Below are 18,024 nucleotides of genomic sequence, written 5' to 3'. Positions count from 1 at the left end.
TATTGAAATACAAAAAGCTACTAGAGTTGCGCTCCGGACCCTATACTGTTACTAATCAAACCACTAACACTACGTATGAAATTTTTCATGACTTGACTGAACAAAAAAAGTAGTGCCTAGAAACCACTTAGTAGAATACCCTACTAAAGAACAAGAAAAAAAAGTTAGTACAGGACTATAGTACTAGCTATGATGATTCACAGACCTACTATGATAGGTTGAACCAGTACTCAGTAAACAGATTCAATCACCAAACAGTTGATAACCCGGAATATATGCCGTGGCCTATTATTAACAATGCAAATAATCATGCTGAACAACTAACATCACCGCAACCAGTTGAATACTCAACTACTATTAACACGGACTGAAACTAAACGCTATGGTAATACAATTCCATCAGATTTAACTCCAAAAGTTCAAAAGAAATAATTCTTTTATATAAATTTGTTATTAAAATATCCAAAATTACAAAAATAAAATATACAAATTATAAAAGTATTTAAACTAAACTTTACAAAAATTGTAATAATCGAGACCTAGCTACTTTATTTAGTTTAATGAACTCTCGGGTAAGAGTAAAGTTTCTAAAGAAAAGCCCGCACCCCAGAACAACAGCCAACCCATATAGTTGCTGAGCAGCTCTTGTTGTCTCAGGTGTCGACCACACTCGCCAAAGCTCGAACACATAGTTCATCATTTCTTCATGGCACTCAGGGTTAGGTGCTGTTAGCTTACGCTCGAACTAAAAAATTCAAAATTTTTTTTATTATACCCCACTATATTCCCAAAAATGATTGTAACTTCGAAAATTTACCTCTTCCCCAACAAACATTCGAGGTACTGCACTGTAGCAGGACATATCTTAGCAAATTTCAATAAATTTCTCTCTTTATTATTGATAAAATATTCCTGCGCAACCCGCAGAGAATAAAACTCCTCTTCAGAGAGGACAATTTGAGTTGATATATACTGCTCAGAGAGAAAAAATTTCATCTCCCTGGCATCCAACTCCAAATCTAAGCGATCGAAGGCAGAATAATTTGCCTTTTTAAACAAATTTAAAACAGTTCTGTGAATTATTATTAGAGTTAAACTAATATTACACTCAGACAATTTCTCTATTTATACAGAAATAGAAATATACTGCAACCAGTTAAAGTTTTTATTCACTCTGTCTTCAAGGACAACCCTCCATCAACCAATTGAATACTCCGCCAGTTGCGCGAATAATAATCCGCTCTCAATAGATTATGTAAATACGCTAACCAACAATTCAAAATGCCCCATCCAAAAAGACAAAATGCCGTTGAAATAATTAACCAATCAGGGCTCAGTATGTTGCCACCCGCACGGACGGACGAATTGCCATTGGGAAAAATTTAAAGTCTCAACCAAACTGAATCGATTTATTCTTCTGAATCTCTCGTCTACAAACCACACAGTACAAATACTTCAGAATTCATTTTTAAAAAGGAATCCGGAAACTGAATCTCTTCTTCTATTTCTTCTGCTATGCAAAAGAAGTCTTTTGCTTTGCAAAAACAAACATATTGATAATATCACAAAGTTATTTGTGACGGCAATTTTTATTTTATATATCCCCCACGCAAATTGTGAGAAACCAAACACCGAAAATTTTTCAAATTTAAATGCTGCTTAACATCAATTGCATGCAAAAACTGCAACATCATTAAAAGTCGCTGTCTACGATTGCTCACTTATGGACTCCAACAAAATGTACTCACTAAACAATGTCGCTCCTTGTAAAGTTGAACCACAAAATGTTGAAATTTCAAAAGTCAAGGGACAAATTTTCAACCTTTTCTTTAGGGGAAAATTGGAAGCTACTATGTGTAGAGCAAGCCACCAAAGCATTAGGTGGTATTGCGGCGTCTTCGACACTAGTGGGATTGATGCAAAATGTGGCACAATTACCACAGACGTAGACTTAACTCCAGAACAGTGTAGGCAGGCTAGATTAACTATTTAGTTAAGTGTTAACGGAAAAGAAATACCGATTAAATTAATTGTAAGAACGACTTACAGAAAAAAATTCCGGTCCCAATATTGGAGAAAATTTACACGAATGTGACAATTTTGGCTGGATAATTCACTATACGTTTGAAACATATATGCAGGATACAACTTTAAATGTTATCCTGCGGGGAGGTTCAGTAAATAACTGGCAAAATAGTCCCCTGTCTTGCACCTTATCAGAAGGCGGTTGCCAAATTACTTCAACCGACCCACAAGCTTATAGCTGGGAGAAACAAGATAATTACTTGTTGGCTGTAAGAGAACAATTTGAAGGCAAAATGATAAAAAAAAATAGGAGATAATTATTATATCTCTAAAGAATCAGAGAAAAAACAAAGCTTTCTATTTCAAGTGTACAATAAGGGGGTACAATAAGCCTCAATCAATTTGCAAAAGCAATAATATAGTTTATTCGTCACCATACGACACACTATATGTTGAATTTACAGGCGGATTTAACATGAATACAGGAGGGGCACTTGAACCTCTACAGACTATAAATAGAATTACTAAACTTCCGAATAGTTCAATAAGTTCGCTTAATATCTCCTGAACTGAGATAGATTATGAGGCGCATTTGAATACTAAATTCGACTATAATCAGTACACTAATTTCCGAAGTCTACAACTCTCTGAAATAAATACTATACAACAAACTTGTGAACTAGAACGTTCACTTAAAAATACACAACTCGCATACTTGCGTCTCTGCCCTAAGCTGACTGGTTTTCTGTTAACAAATAACAGATCTATGTTTCTATAGACAAACGGCAATATAGCCCGGCTCTATCACTGTCCAAAATTTTATTCGCCTTTACAAGTAATGGATACTTGTTATGATAGGATGCCTGTGTTATATAAAAATAAAGTTCGCTTTATCGATCCGGCTAGCAGACAAACTTTTACTACTGCTAAACAACAACCATGTAACAACAAACAAAAGAATCTTTTTCAACTAGATATTGAAAATAATAATTCTGGGATCGAATTAACTCCAACTATAACACAAGTCACTGGGCCAGCATTTTTCGCACCCAGCAATCAGAAACACAAAATGATTTCAATGGAATTAAAAAACGGATAGGAAGTTTCTTTTCATGTCAAAGAAGACATGATTGCATTTTGAAACGATGTAATTTCAAATTCCGAAATGAAAGACGCAGCGCAAGGTTTTCTCGTGAATTAGTTGAGATTCAACATAATAAAAGCCAGCCTAGTGATTATAGCAACTACTATACTACAAAAACAATATATTTAGATTCTCTAATCTCGTCACAATTTTTACACAACGGTATATTAAAGCCTTCGGCCTAGTACACTATTATTTAGAGCAATGCGGAATCACTCTCGCTGTATTCCTTTTTGTCAAAATTATAATTGACATTGCAGTTTGCATAATTGGAGCAGTACAAATACACAAAACTACAGGAGCCTCAGTGAGTTTTGGAAAAGTAATACTATCAGCTACTTTTAATATACTTTTCCGGTCCATAGTAACTTCGGTATTTCGTCCTACCGAAGAAAGAGACGACTCAGAAAATTTAGTACAAGCCCCAAATTATAAAGAGCCGACAGTCAACATTTATCCTCCTATACAAAGTGAGCTACAGGCAATTACACATGAGAGAGAAAATCAATCTGGCAATGATGATTTCCCCACCTCTCCAGTTTAATTAAATATAATTACACCTATAAATAACTCTTATAATTCTTTTAGGACATAGCAATAGATGACAACGGCTTTCTTCTACCAGCATTTGAGGAACTCTTAGAAGATCAGCCTCCATTGGAACTCCCTACCGGCCTTGTAGAACAATATCTACTGGCAACCGTGGAACCACAATTGCATGAGCAACAAGATATTGAACAACCATCAGAGCAAACTCAACAACAACCACAACCGGGACCATCGCAGCTCCAACCACCAGTGGCAGCAGTCCTACCCAAACAACTAACCATACAGGACAAGATCCATAGACAAATCAAGACAGAGCAGCTTGTGTGCAACCCCAGCTTCAAAGGACACACGAAATACGACACGAGCTTGAATTATAAGCTCCAGAATCACGCCAATTAGTACAAACTTGTGTCGTACAATCCTAAAACTAAAACTTATAGAGCCAAAAATCTAGGGATTGACAAACAGATTTTTCGTGTCCCGTTCTATCTCCTCATAGCAAATTTAGAGATTTCCGAAGACAGTTACATCCGTAACCTTGAGCAGAGCTTTCTGAAAGAACGCTACAAAAATTTTCAGCTCCAGCAGCGCAAGGAAAGCCTGCTGCGAGACCTTGCGGGATTACTGTAACGGTGACTTCGCAACCAGGACAATTTTTCCACCATATAGCCCGGAGGAGAGTCACCAAAAGCCTTTTATATTTTAAAATTTCTTAACGAAGCCCTTTTGAATTCAAAATTTCTGAATACTGTATGTAAACGTTTATATTTGACCCTTGATACATTTTGTAAATTTTTTTATAACATAGTTTTTCATTCTGCCATCTTTAAGGACCGGGTCGGGATGTACTGAAGTACAAGTTGATTCTTATATAGAATACTTAGCTTAACTAGGCTAAGTATTCAAAATTACCTCATTCTAAAAATAGAATGATACAATTAGCTGAACCATTCATATTGCACAAAATGTCCGTTCAGCCAAACGGACATTTTGCCGTCCAGTCAACAGCACACGAATTATCCCGTTCTAAAAACTATATATGACAAAGCAAGAAGTACATCTATGAGAAATTAAGAATTAACAACTCAGAGAAACTGAGAATTTAATATCTCCAAATTGAGAAAGTAATCTCAAAATAAAAGTTATTCAAATCAGAATTGCCAAACTCTTCTCAACTATATCGAATAACAAAGAGTTAGAGATTTTTCAAATCAGAACTTTATCTAAAGAAGAGATAAATAGTTATTGATAATAATCCAAGTTAGTAAAGTCTTTACTAACTTTTCCGACCTTCTACTTTTTATAAGTTAACTTTTATAACTTGAAGATTAACCCTTATAACCTCATACCTTGAGCTGTAAATTTATCTATGTTAAGTTTCTATAAAGCTTATATAAATCTTATAACTAGATCAATTAGTCAAATTTACTTACTTAGATCATTAAATACTTTTATGAGACTTATCAGTCTTAGAAAGATAGCATATACTAGGAGTACGACCATCGAGTCAGAAGTTTGAACCTTCGCACCCTCTACCTTCTAGTAAACTTACTGTAGAAATGAATTGCAGACAGGATTAAGTTCTGTAAAAGATCTGAAAAAAAATTCATAGAAATGTCCGCTCTTTCAAAATGTGTACAAAAACTATATTTATGATTAAGTCACTGAAAATTATAAAGTGTCTCATCTCGAATCAATGAATTTATCGAAAATTTATTTCAAGAACGCGCTGAAGGCTGCCAAGTTTCGATCAGTCCTGCATCAAAATTTCCCTTATGGTATGAGATAGGCAGAAATGCCTGATCCGGAAATGTGCTGAAGGTTGCCGAACAAAAGTGCTGGAAAAGTGCCGACATTATGGAAACATTATGACAGAGAAGTGCCAAACAGGACTCTGAAACGTTTAATATATTGAAAGAAAAGCAGCGAATATAGAAAAGATCGGCTAATTCGGGGCAGGTGAGTTTTTTCAGCATTTCAGAGCTTCAGCAACCTTTCTGAAATATGCTTGAAAACGCTCTGACATCTCAACGTTTCTGTCCAAAATTGTCTCAATTACCAATCAACATAATGCAATTTTTGACTAAGGATGAATAAGATTGCAATCTAGGATTTGAAACAATTGTTTGTTTCTTTGATAATAACAAAAGAAAAACCCTCTTACAGATAACAGTGATAACAGTGGTTATTTTTTCCGGTATGAAACGCAAATTCTATGGATCCACCGTTAATCCAGACTGACTTCGTAAGTTCAGATTAAAAAACAAAAGTCTCGGTAATGTGCGTTTGCACATAATGTTGCGATCCCGCTCATCCACATTTTTGGTTTACTTGTCCACCAATCAAAAAAGAGATAAAACACATTTAAAAAGTCAAATATTGATCAAGAATAATTAGTGTACGAATAAAAAATTTGCTTCTAACTCAAACAAAAAACAATTAACAACAAGGTCAAGATAGCGTCAAACAAACCGCAAACCAAATTAATTAAATTATGATAAACTATAAAAAACAAAAGATCGGTCCATAAGGAGACTTGGCAACAAGTAGACAAAATACAACAAAGCAGCAAAATTCAAAAACACGTTTAATTTTTTTCAAAACAAACTATTTCAAATAAGGACAATCAACAGAGGTCAACCAAAATGTTTAAAGAGGTTTTTATTCAATCATACTTCCTTGTGAAGACATCTATCAATATCCAGATTCGGTCGAACGTCTTCAAAAACGAACGAAAAAAAAATAGACGATAAACAAAAATTCAAATATTTTTTAGCGAGAAAATGGTATCGAAACCGTTAAAAGCTTAATCCATTCCGTAAAAAAATATATAAATAATTGCAATCTTCAGAGATCTCTAATGATGTGATATATGACCTCTGAAAACGAGATTAAAAAAAGGTACACCAAAAAAAAAAACAAAAAAAGCAAAAAAAAATAGTGCACTCCTTTAATTGGAAACAAATAAATTCGAAGTCATTAAAACAAAACTTATGAACTGAAATAGTTAATTAGAATCACTTATTTCTCAGAAAAAGCCATTGAGATCTCTTGTTTTCCGAAAATCCGGTGTCGAAGCCATTAAAGCAAAAAGCAATGCATTAAAAACAATAGATTTGTAAATTTTTTCATTTTCCCAACACGAATACTTTGATATGCAACATGTAATTTAATAGAATAGGTTAAAAGTGGACAAAAAAGTGCAGCAAAATGCAACACAACAAGTATTTTCATATATTTCCCTCAAAAATTGAATTCAAACTCCTGAAAAAATTTCTGCTGAGAAAAGAAATCAGTAACAAGGTTACTTATTTTCTTGTTTTCTTTTTGATAGGCAGCCTCTAAGACGTGCAGTTATTCAGAATGTCTGGAACAGTTGCAAAAGAACCGAAAATAAATACAAACAAAAAAATTCAGTTGATTTCTGTATGCAGACGGTTTGGAAGACTTTAAAAACATAGCCTTTCACTGGAAAAAAATGATGTGTTCGATTATATCTTCCGTTTGAATGCCAATAATTTGATACTCGACCTGTCTATAAAAAATAATCTGAATAGAAAAAAAATTGAAAAAAGCAACTTGAATAGAAATCCATTTTTTTGCGAAAAATCCTTGTATCAAAATCGAAGAAACATAACGTATAACATATAACACCAAAAAAATTTAATTTTAATCCATTAGAAAAAATGCGACCTGCCTTTACTGACCTTTGGCTAAAAGTTTTCAAAAAGAGGCAGATCTCAATAATCTGTTGTTTATTCGAAACAAAATTTTTTAAAAGTCAAACGAGCAAATGCTTCGGACCGAAAAAACAGATGGGTTTCCTTAAAACTTCATGAGGAGACTAATTTAACACGCTGTTAGTACGCTATGATTTGAACGGTTCTGTTCTGTAATTATCAAAAAATCAAGAGAAAAAAGCAAAAAAAGATTTTAGAAAAACACGACGGTTGATTACAAGGTGATTCGGTTTTGGACTGTCAAACACAAGGATCAGAAAAAAACTAGCATTGCTATTGCTCTTCGTACAATTGCAACATTTTATTCTTCCAAATTTTATGGATATTGATATATTGACAGAAATATCATTAAATCAAATATGAATGATGAATTTTGGATAGCTATCGAGTTACCGAAGATTGTGTCGGCAGGTTTAATGTGTTTTATTTCGGCACATGAAAACCAAACGGACTAAAGAAGCTGATTCGGTAACAAAAAATGGATCGATAACGGTTCATTAACGATCTTTTATTTTCAGAAGTAAAATCAACAACACTGTCGCCAATGATTTTAAAATAATTTTCAAAAAAAAAATTGGTAAATATTCAGTAAAAATACGGGCTCAATTACTCCGTGGAAAAAAAAGAATTTAAAAAATCTTTTAAATAATGTGTTCTACGCAGGATGGGCTTTCTACTGATACCACTCGCAATTCCCCATGTTTGAGTATAATTATTTCCTCCCGAAAAATCTCATTTTTCCTTATTGAAATTTTTTGTTTAAACAAAAAACGATCACTCCAATTATGTTATATTAATAAAACTAAACTTAAATGAAAAAAACATCTGCAGTGAAAAAAAAACATCTGCAAATCTCATGTTCTGGAAACTTATGTTTTGAAAACAGCAAAAAGAGTTTAACACGTCTCGCAAAATTCCACGTAGTAGTAAAACTATAAGTCGCTGCAGAATTTGAGCTGAAAAAAAATTTTAAATGAATTAACTTAGAAAGTTTGAATCACTTGTCTGCGCGTCATGTGATGTTCGGTTTTTTCAAAAAAGTTTAAGAGCGGTGCTTAAAAAAATATTAGAAAGAACTCTTTCATCTTTTTGGGCTGCAAGGGGCGGAGCAGAAGAAATAATTGTTTAGGAATGCGGATACAATATTGTTTAGAGGAGTTCCTGGAAACTTCACTATTACTATAATTAGATTGTCAGTTTAAGAGGAAATAAAGAGGAAAACTTATCGCTAGCTCTCTTGGTAGAAACTTTAATAGCTAAGTTTAGGCCAGTTATTCTAAACTGAGTTCAGTGTAAAATTGAGGTCGAATTTTGCTTAGCTTTATTTTGAAGTAACTTAAAGAGGGGTTAGGTTAAAATTTAGGGAAATTTAGGTTTTTTGAAGCCGCTGCGAGACCTTAATTTTCTAGATAAATTACTGCTTTCAATACACAAATGAATTTTTCTACCTAAAAAATTTCTATTTATATTTTTAGAACTCATTAAGTCCTCTTGTTGAATAAGTGAAGCAATTTCGTGGGATCAAAATCTTACCTCACTAGGACCCAGATAATATTGCAAGGAGGTACTGCTAAGGGTTTAACAACTCCTCATTTCAATTCAGCTAATTGTTATTACTGCATATTGGAATAAACTAACTATTTTAATGCTATAGCTCTAAACCAAAAGTTATTTTTCGAAACGAAGTCGTCCATGTTTATTTCCAAACAAACTTGGTCCAGCTAAGAAAAAAATTAACGACGAATAGAAGAGACTGTTTGAAAATACCCTCAGGCGCACGTAAGTACCTTAAAAATTATTCGTCACTATGTTTGTATAGGACTAGGTGTTATAATAAAGGTAGGATCTGATAAGGGGAGGGGCAGCTCAATTAGTTGAGAACTATTATTTTAGAAATTTTTCCTTCCAACCTTGTTAGGAAACAGAAAAACCTAACAGTTGTCCTGAAATTTAAATAAGACTGTCCATTGACAAAACGAAAAGGCTAGAACTTCAACTAAACGAGACTAGAAGAATGGCTCAAGAGCAGACCTGAAAAACCAGTTAGACAACAATTCGATTAAAAAGCACGGATGAGCAGTATAAACATGAATTGCCTCCTGTGAACATAAAAAACTTTCTAATACACAAAAATGTTCAAATACAGTTTTTCTATGTGATGTTAAAATATATTTAAAAAACTGCTAGCCTTAAAACACTCACTTTTTCTCTCTCCTTAGTAATTAGGCGTGACTAAAATCAGTACTTCAGTTTAACTTCTCGTTGACTAGAAAAAGTAGTCAGACCTTAAAAGAGCCCCCAATGCAATTCAGATGCAAAAACCGATAGAAAACCAACTACCACTACTCTTTTTTGAGCGATAAATGCTTGTGGAATGCCAATACTCCTCTTAGAGCTTTAGGAAACCAATGGAGCACCACAATATAATTACGCTCAGCATACAGCCTTGCCGCTACAAAAAGGCATGAACTAAAATGGATTGCGAAGTTTATTTTAAACTAAAACTGATTGTATAACAATAGGGTCAGAATTATTATGCAGAAATAGAAAATAAGTAGAGGGTAATAATAAGAAAATCAAGTGATGTTGGGTTGCAATTTTCTATACAAAATTTAGGTTAACACTATTGCAGGACGCCGGTAATGTCCAACGGCCAAAAGTTTATCCGTGGTATAATTTTATTATAAAAATAATTATATTTAATTGAAAATAGCCGAATTACCATATCAGTTTTATAAATTCAATAAATAAATTTGGCTCAACTCTTTTTGTTCACTTTAGTTCCAAGTTTTGTTTATTGTTGAGATTTACTAACTCTTTTTCAGTTACAACAGTTGATCGGACAAAGCGTAACAACACACAAACAATCACTCCAGTTAACACGAAAACTGTCACTGCTGCCGCATAAGATTCCTTCGCCAGAAATTGGGCAAATAAGGGCGAAATCGCCAACCCGACTCGCGAAACGCTGTCAGTGAAACCCGAAGCTGAAGATCGAGTAAATGTCGGGTATATTTCGTTAATGTATAAACTGAATGTCAGCTCTGTAGCGATACAGAAGCTTTTGTCTACTAGGGCTGTTAGTGTCCTAGCCCAATCAGGCATGACAAAATAAAAGGTTAAGAGTATAACTGCTGAGCAAGCCATTGTGTAGAACATTGTGAGTATGCGGCCAAGGCGATCAGCTAAAAATGGGATCTGTTTCTGTTTCTCCACGAGAGTAGTAATTTAATCTGATTAAGACCAGCCCTGGTCTCGAGCTCGACTTTATGAAAAGATTTAAGAGATGCCCACGGGGGGGGGGGGGGGGTAAACACTGACTTTAATTACACAGTCGAGAACATTCTTACAGTCAAGCCTAATTCTTTTGATAGATCGAGCCAAATTCTGTCCGAAGGTCGAGCCAAATTCTTTCCATAGACAAAAAGGAGTCGAGTCTTATTATTTTTATGGACAAACTTAGTCAAACCTAATTGGTTTTAATACGCAATATCTTTTCCAGCAGGGTCTTTTCTTTTCTAATAAAGATTGAGGACGTTTTTTCGATAAGTCGAGCTCCGACTAAGGTGTTGTCCACAACTGATCTACAAAAAGTGCCCTAAATCAGACTGCATGACACCAGTAATAAGAAGAGATAACCTTTCAAGATTCTAGAAAGTCTTCTGCTTCATCAAATCTTCAGGGAAGTCTAATAGACGACTAAAGTTGATTTATAAACGAAGAAGCAAGTGCTCTGTTAGAGGGTCTATGCAGGTGCAACTACTGTACAAATTGACCAGTACTGGATTCGAACCAGCATCTCTTAGTTGCAAGTCTAATGTGCTACCTACCTATTTACACCAACGGTTCTTACGCTCTCGAACTTAAACCCGGGCATCTCTTATAACCCGTCCTCACGTTCTTTCTTTTTCCTCAAGACTTCACTTCTCTAGCCAAGTATACGTTGAACAAGTAGAGCTTCTTGTCAAGCTATGTCAAGCGTATCATATGCACAATTTACATTAGGTTGTTCTCTCTCAACCTTCTAACATGCTTCTATGTTTTTGCGGAGCTAATTCGATAACTCCATTCATCGGTTTCATTTTTGAACGTTATATTGAAAATTAGTTCTCAACTTAACAAGATGAAGTCAGACTTCAAGTCAAATGAGATGACTTAGAGTGATTTAAATTTTTTTGTGGGCAAAAAAGAACAAAAAACCACCAATTTTGACATAAAAAAGATTCTAACATTGAAAATTTATGAATTTTTTTTATTTTATGTATATTTTTTAGAGATCATTTTTTCCACTATCTCCGAAACATTATATGTGTTTACAATCTTATACACTTGGCTACACAATGTGTTTTTTTACATGATTTTTGCAAGTTTTTTACTTAATTTATTTCTACTTTATTAGAGCATAAGAAGCAAAATTCAAAATTAGCTGGGTAATCTAAAGTATTCCCTGGTGTGTATAAATTTGCCAGTAAATCATGTTGTTTCTTACGCACAGATAGAGGCAATAAAAAAAACTGAAGAATTTTATGCAAATTCATTTCGACAGGTCTTTTTGCTTAGATATTTAATTGGTCCTATTTTTATGACAAATATTAATGAGATCTTATGTAGGTTTGATCACAAAACTCTTCTACGCTGCGTTGCCTCTCAATATAGTTGATTGCTCAAGGTCGCTGATTGCTAAATAATAAATCGTGCTAATTTACACTCTTCAAAACAGTTTCTGGATTCATCATAGAATGATTATTAGGACTTTAAATGCCATCGAAAAACTTTTAATGCTATTCAGTGCTATCGAAACATTTTTCAAATGTATCAGTAGAGAATGCAACATTTTTATTCGCCGGTTTTCTGCATCAAAGTTTTGCAAAATTCTGTGCACAATTCTGTTTTCTAGAGTTAGTTACGAAAATAAAAGTTTTTGGGCAAACAATTGAATCCTTAGAGGAATTTTTAATTAGTAAAAACAAAAAATGAACTAAAAACATTTGGAAACAAAGCTTCTACAGACTGAAAAATGTCCACAAATTATTGATTGAAGTTTTGCAAAATGTGTTTTGCAAACGGAGATTGAAACCAGTTCCAGTTCAGGGTGACCGTCTAGTTGAAATCAAAGTTCCTTGAATTTATATGAGTTTCTTGTAAAGTCAATTAGGGGTAAACAGAAAATTTTGAATATTGTTAATGATGATATTCGACAAAAATTCCAAAACTCCAATCATTCTTATTTTTTTTTGGGTTTTTATGTAATTAGGAATAATAGAACACGGTCGACCCCTCCGTGTACTGTTATCAGCCTAAAAAGTTCAAAACATTATTCCTGTTTTTTTAAGTATACATGTACTCAACCTATAAGTTAGTTTTAAGCTTCTAACTTTTAGCTACAGTTTTTTCAGACAGTTAGCAGAAATTTTTGTAATATTTGTTGCGTGCTGAGAAGAAACAGATCCCTGAAAAATAGTAAATAAAGGCTCCAATCAGTTGAGAAACTGTATACAATGTGGCCAGTGCATAGTCGGCTGTCTTCAATCGCTCACACTCTTTACTAGGATTATACGTTTTAACAAATATACTGTCGCTTTCCGAAGCATGTGGGTTTTGTAGGGTTTCGTAATATAATAGAGGGCTACCTAAGTTGAACAATCGCATCAGGAAAAATGTGATAGAAAGCAATCCGAGAAGGACTTTGTCATCTAGGGTGCGGGTCAAGTCTCGCCAGGAACCTCGTTCAGTAATAGTAAGAGGGGACAGTTCTAACTTTTCGCCCACTTTTGGGTCCAATTTCTGTATCACAGTTGCTGCTTCCTTGCGTTTACCAGAAATTAATAGAAATCTTGGAGTTTCAGGGCACAAAAAAGATATTAAAAAGAATGCGATAACTGTAAGGAGATCTTTTCTGCTTGATCTTTTCGCTCCCTTATTTGATCATGTTTCCAATAGTTTAGTGTCGAAATTGCCTTCAGCAGTTAAGATACAACAGGTGTCAGTAATAATAATGAAAATGAACAGAAATCGCCAATTCAACGCTTAATTGCCTTTCAGTGCCTGAAGAAAAATAATTTGTTTTCACTGAAGTTGCTGTTTGAGAAACATTCAAATATAAATCTTAGTTTTTTAATCAAATAATTGATCTCAAGTTTTTAGACAACTTACATGAACTTACGAGGTGAAAACTACCCGACCGCGTGGAAGATTCACATAAATAATAGATCATTAGCGATTTCTGATCGGAAAAACCGGAATCAGGTGCTTTGCTCGGACCCCAAGTTCTTGATCTCTCGACCCAAGCCAGCTCTGATCATATCAACTTGAGTCCCGCGCATGGGGTTAAAAATCTGGAAGCTATTCTATAAACTGGAAAAATTGTGCGATTCAAGCCGTTGTGATCAGAGCCTACTTGGGTCTGGATTTTCTAGTACCCCCAATGTGCGACTCAAGTCTGACTCAAGCTAGATTGGGTCGCGAACACAGAAGATTAAGTGCCCAAATTGTAGTTTGCAAAAAAGACCTCCCTATTGGCAACGCTGAATAGAGAACATAAATCCTCCATCCATAGTCTTCATTTGGCACCAGAACCAGTCCAGTAACAGCAGCATACGTCACTCCCACATAGTGCAACAAGAAGATTATCATACATGATTTGCTTCTGTACTCTGGACCCACAACCTCCGTTGCGTAGGTGTAGGCCACGTGGAATCCACCCATAGACAAACCAATCAACAGTCGGATTACGTAAATTTGGATAACTGATTGTGCAAATGCACTTGCCACCACAAACAGCGCTGATAATAAGGAGCAAGCTTGTATAACTCGTTTACGCCCTGAAATGAATTTGCAGCTACTCAATTTGTAAAATGTAAAACTCAGATTGTTATTAAAATTGCTAACGAGAAAGGGCTTGAAACACGAAAAATAGGAATTTTGGTGGAGAAATAAAGATCCACGAATTTAAAATCTTCATTTCATTGCGGAAATGCTGATTCTGTGTAAAAAATTGAGCCAAATCGTCTCAATAAATTATGATAAATTTATGTTTCTGACTCTAATGGCCAACCTAAATTCTAAACTTGTGTTCATGTTAGTCATTGACCTCAAACATTAAAATGATGAAAAACGTAATATAACCGACAGATTTTTGGCAAGTTGAACTTTATACGCACTATTTTTTTGCTTTGCAGAATTTGAAAAACTCGAATTAAAAAACGAGGTTAAGGTTAAATAAAGGGGCTTTTAGAACCATTTCAGATACATATAAATTGGGTGCGGATTGGATTTATTTTAACCATGGAGACTATTTTACAATCAGAGAAAAAACGACTAGCGATTTTATAATAATTTTATTGAAACTTTTTTAAAATGAGGCAAAGATTTTTGGGGTTTTCACCAATGTCGGTTGTTCGCCAAGGATAAACACCTAGTTTAATTGACTTGTGTAAGGCCTATCAATAGATTTTGATTATGAGGAAACCTATTCTATCCAAAAACACCTTCGATTGGTGCGTTCATGTGGTCATTCAAAAGAAAGACCAAGGACAGTAATTAGATACATATCTTTGATGGTTCATATAATGAAATTTTAAAAAAAGCAATAGTTGCATGATGTACCCTGAAGTTCGTATAGTTTTGTTCTTAAGCCCATCCTCTAAATGAGCATTTCAAATTTGAAAATTTTGAAATCAGACCTTAATTTTAGATATTTTTATTAAGAATATTATTTCTTTTCTGAATTTGCCAAAAATATGCGTTTTCGATCACCCATACATTGCTCATTGATCAATGCCAAAAAGTTAAATATTGCACACAGATATCATAACATAGGAGAAACCAATTCATAGCACGATTTTGGATAATCATGACAAACATTAAGCACACAAAAATGGGGATTTTATTGTTCTTACTCATATCAGGTTTAAAACTGATTTTGAATTTAAACTGTGTCCCCAGAAGCCTAAATTCAGTTAAGTGGCCAGTTTACTAAACAAAGAGATCCTAACCTTTTTTTGCCTTTTTTGATTCATTAGAGCATCATTATCATCTAATATGTAAAATTTGAGTTTTCAGAAAAGAAGATCTGTTTGTGGTAATCTGGCCACTCAGCCAAATCTTAGCTTCTGAGGACACGTTTTTAAATGCAAAATCAGATTTAAACCTGATGTGAGTAAAATAAAAGCTTCAAACTGAGCGGGCGTAATTGAGTAATTTGCTGACCAAATCAGAGTTGAAAATGATAGAATTGATATATTAGAAAAACTATGGATTAAAAATTCATTAAAACACAATAGGCTTTTCTTATTTCTTTGACAATGACTAGCGGGAGCAATGCAAAGTACTGGAACAATCTTGCTCTGATCCATTGTTGACAATGATTTTTTATTATTTTATAAACGTAACTTCTCTCATTTTATGTCCTCTCTAAATCCTCTCATTTTATGCGATTTCCTCGATTGCTTCGCAACAGAGAGGTCAGCTAAAAAATGTGTATTTTGGTTATAAAATTGATTGATCCATTTGATTCATATTGTATTTAAAGTGTATTCTTTTCCATTTACGATAAATATCTTGCACAGATGAGTTATTCTGTGGGGTAATGCTTAATTATTTAAGCAATCCAAATTAGTTTTGTTTGTAAAGTTTTGCTTAACTCTTTTCTCTCGATCAAGTATATGTTTAGTGTGCTTCATTTATGTTTGTCATTGTGATATTTGTAATCCCCGCCTACTGGGTAAACTAATTAAAAACACGATGTATTAAAAATGCCTGGATTTGTTTTTGATCTGTAAAAAAAGTCTAAATACTCATTTCGGAAATTTGTTGTGCCTGGTTTTGTGGTTTTTGATGTGGGAGAGTGCAAAAAAATTAAGAGAATTGCATATGACTTTTGTTCGACTACATTGAAGTTTTTTTCTCGCTCGTAGTGCATTACGCGAATCGTCTATGTTTCAGAATATAGCTCCTTAATGGCGCAGAATTGGCGCATCTATATTGCAGACTTGGGCTCGGTTGAGTTGCAGTTTATGGTCCTTCTAGTTTGCAGGTTTTTATTGCTCGTTTAAAATTTCGCAGCCTGAGTATTTAAGTATCGTACCCCCTGTTCCTTTTCAAAAACGACCTGCGTCATAAGCGTAGGTCGTTTTTGATCAGACGTATAGCTCAATTGGCCTGGGACTACTTTTCAGTTAGAGAGTTTGCCGAAAAAGTGTTTTTGCCAAAAAAAAAGTGTTTTTGCAAGCGTGTAGAGATGCAAGAGTTAATCTGGCCTGCACAAGTTTATAGTTTTAATTGACAAAGGCCAGTTGAAGTCATATATGTGATTGAATTACGTTTACCGTGCTTGTCAGCAATCGGTCCCGACACCTGTGCACCCACAGCCATTCCCGTGAACAAAGCTGACGTCAGCAGAGCTTCCTCAACAGAAGTGAGTTCGAAGTCACAATACAACTCCGCTCCCAATAAGTTCACAACCTCTATCTGGCCATGAACTGAGAAAGCCGTCAGACTGATTGCACAAATGATCAAGATGTGCGTTATGTTGAAGCCAGTTTTGGATAAAGCTTCGTCAATTTCCATTTGGCTATTTTTGTCGTGGCTGCTATCGTCTTGTTCCGAGTCTTGAAAGGATTACACCACCAAATGAGAATATTTTCTTAAAAATTATGGATTGTTTTATCAATCCCTTGGGCTACCTTATTGACTATTGCAATACAGATAATGAACTTGACAAAATGTAAAAATATCACTGAGCTTAACAACTCAACATAGAAACATGGTGATATTTTTCTTATATTTTGTTTGTTTAACAAACTCTATAAAACTCTATGTTAACAACCTGGTCAAATTAACAATTGATTCTCTTAGTTCGTGAAATAAAGTAAAGCAAATTTTCCAAGTGTTGGCATTTGTTTTGTAATCCTTAATGATTTACTAACTGAATGAATTCTGCAAGTTGCAACATTTCTATGCACGCAAATCTAAAATGGTACCACCTAATACAAGAAAAATTTTCATGTATATTTCTCTAATTTTTTTATAATCTTAGTATTAACTTTTTGATGCTCACTTTAAACAAATTATTTGCCTCCTCACCCATGAAAATACCACCAATTTTGGTCCTGAAATTTGAGTCCCTATTTTCACAGTTAAATTGTCAAAAAGTTAAATTCCTTTTTTGGCAAAAACCAGCAACTTCTTCGAATGATGCTCGAAAAGAACCCAAAAGAATGCTTGAAAAAAATCTGAAGTGAATCATTAAATAATTATAAAGACACTCAACTTTCATTTTGGTGGTGTAATTGACTTTTTTCGTCTTTCACAACAAGCGGGTCCTTCATCGAGTTTTCGGTAGGCACCACAGTTTCAGACTCAGGGGAAGCCATTGATTCTTATTTAATCGTTTTTATAAAGCCTGTTTCAAAATTGTATAAGGAAAAACATATTTGCTGTCTGATAAAACTGGCATACAAAACATTCAAGTATAACTTATTTACTAGCCAAATAATGGAATGCTTTGAAATGACATTTTCAACACGTGTTTTCAGTTTTTGTGTTCGCCAATGAAAGCACAAGTTT

General features: G+C 34.3%; 2 protein-coding genes across 4 annotated transcripts in view; both read right to left on the bottom strand.

Annotated features, from left to right (window-relative positions):
- Positions 1 to 18,024, bottom strand: part of LOC142344811 (uncharacterized) — a 340,173-nt gene that overhangs the window by 106,526 nt on the left and 215,623 nt on the right. The gene's annotated exons all lie outside the window — the stretch shown is intronic.
- LOC142344302 (putative transporter svop-1) lies at positions 13,903 to 18,001 on the bottom strand. Its single transcript, XM_075395889.1, has 3 exons — positions 17,753 to 18,001; positions 16,785 to 17,066; positions 13,903 to 14,279 (listed from the first exon to the last, which is right to left on the bottom strand). Exons 1-3 carry the CDS (start codon positions 17,829 to 17,831, stop codon positions 13,903 to 13,905), a joined length of 738 nt encoding a protein of 245 aa, XP_075252004.1. The 5' UTR covers positions 17,832 to 18,001.

The sequence above is a fragment of the Convolutriloba macropyga genome, chromosome 8, assembly GCF_964194025.1.
Source record: "Convolutriloba macropyga chromosome 8, txConMacr16.3, whole genome shotgun sequence".
NCBI classification, from domain to species: Eukaryota; Metazoa; Xenacoelomorpha; order Acoela; family Convolutidae; genus Convolutriloba; species Convolutriloba macropyga.
This window is presented reverse-complemented; position numbering and strand designations above follow the sequence as displayed.

Coding starts and splice junctions, on each gene's coding strand:
- LOC142344302 (XM_075395889.1), bottom strand. CDS start 17,831: ATGGCTTCCCCTGAGTCTGAAACTGTGGTGCCTACCGAAAACTCGATG. Junction 17,067..17,752: donor TGTTGTGAAAGACGAAAAAA/GTCAATTACACC, acceptor AATCCTTTCAAG/ACTCGGAACAAGACGATAGC. Junction 14,280..16,784: donor ACCGATTGCTGACAAGCACG/GTAAACGTAATT, acceptor AATTCATTTCAG/GGCGTAAACGAGTTATACAA.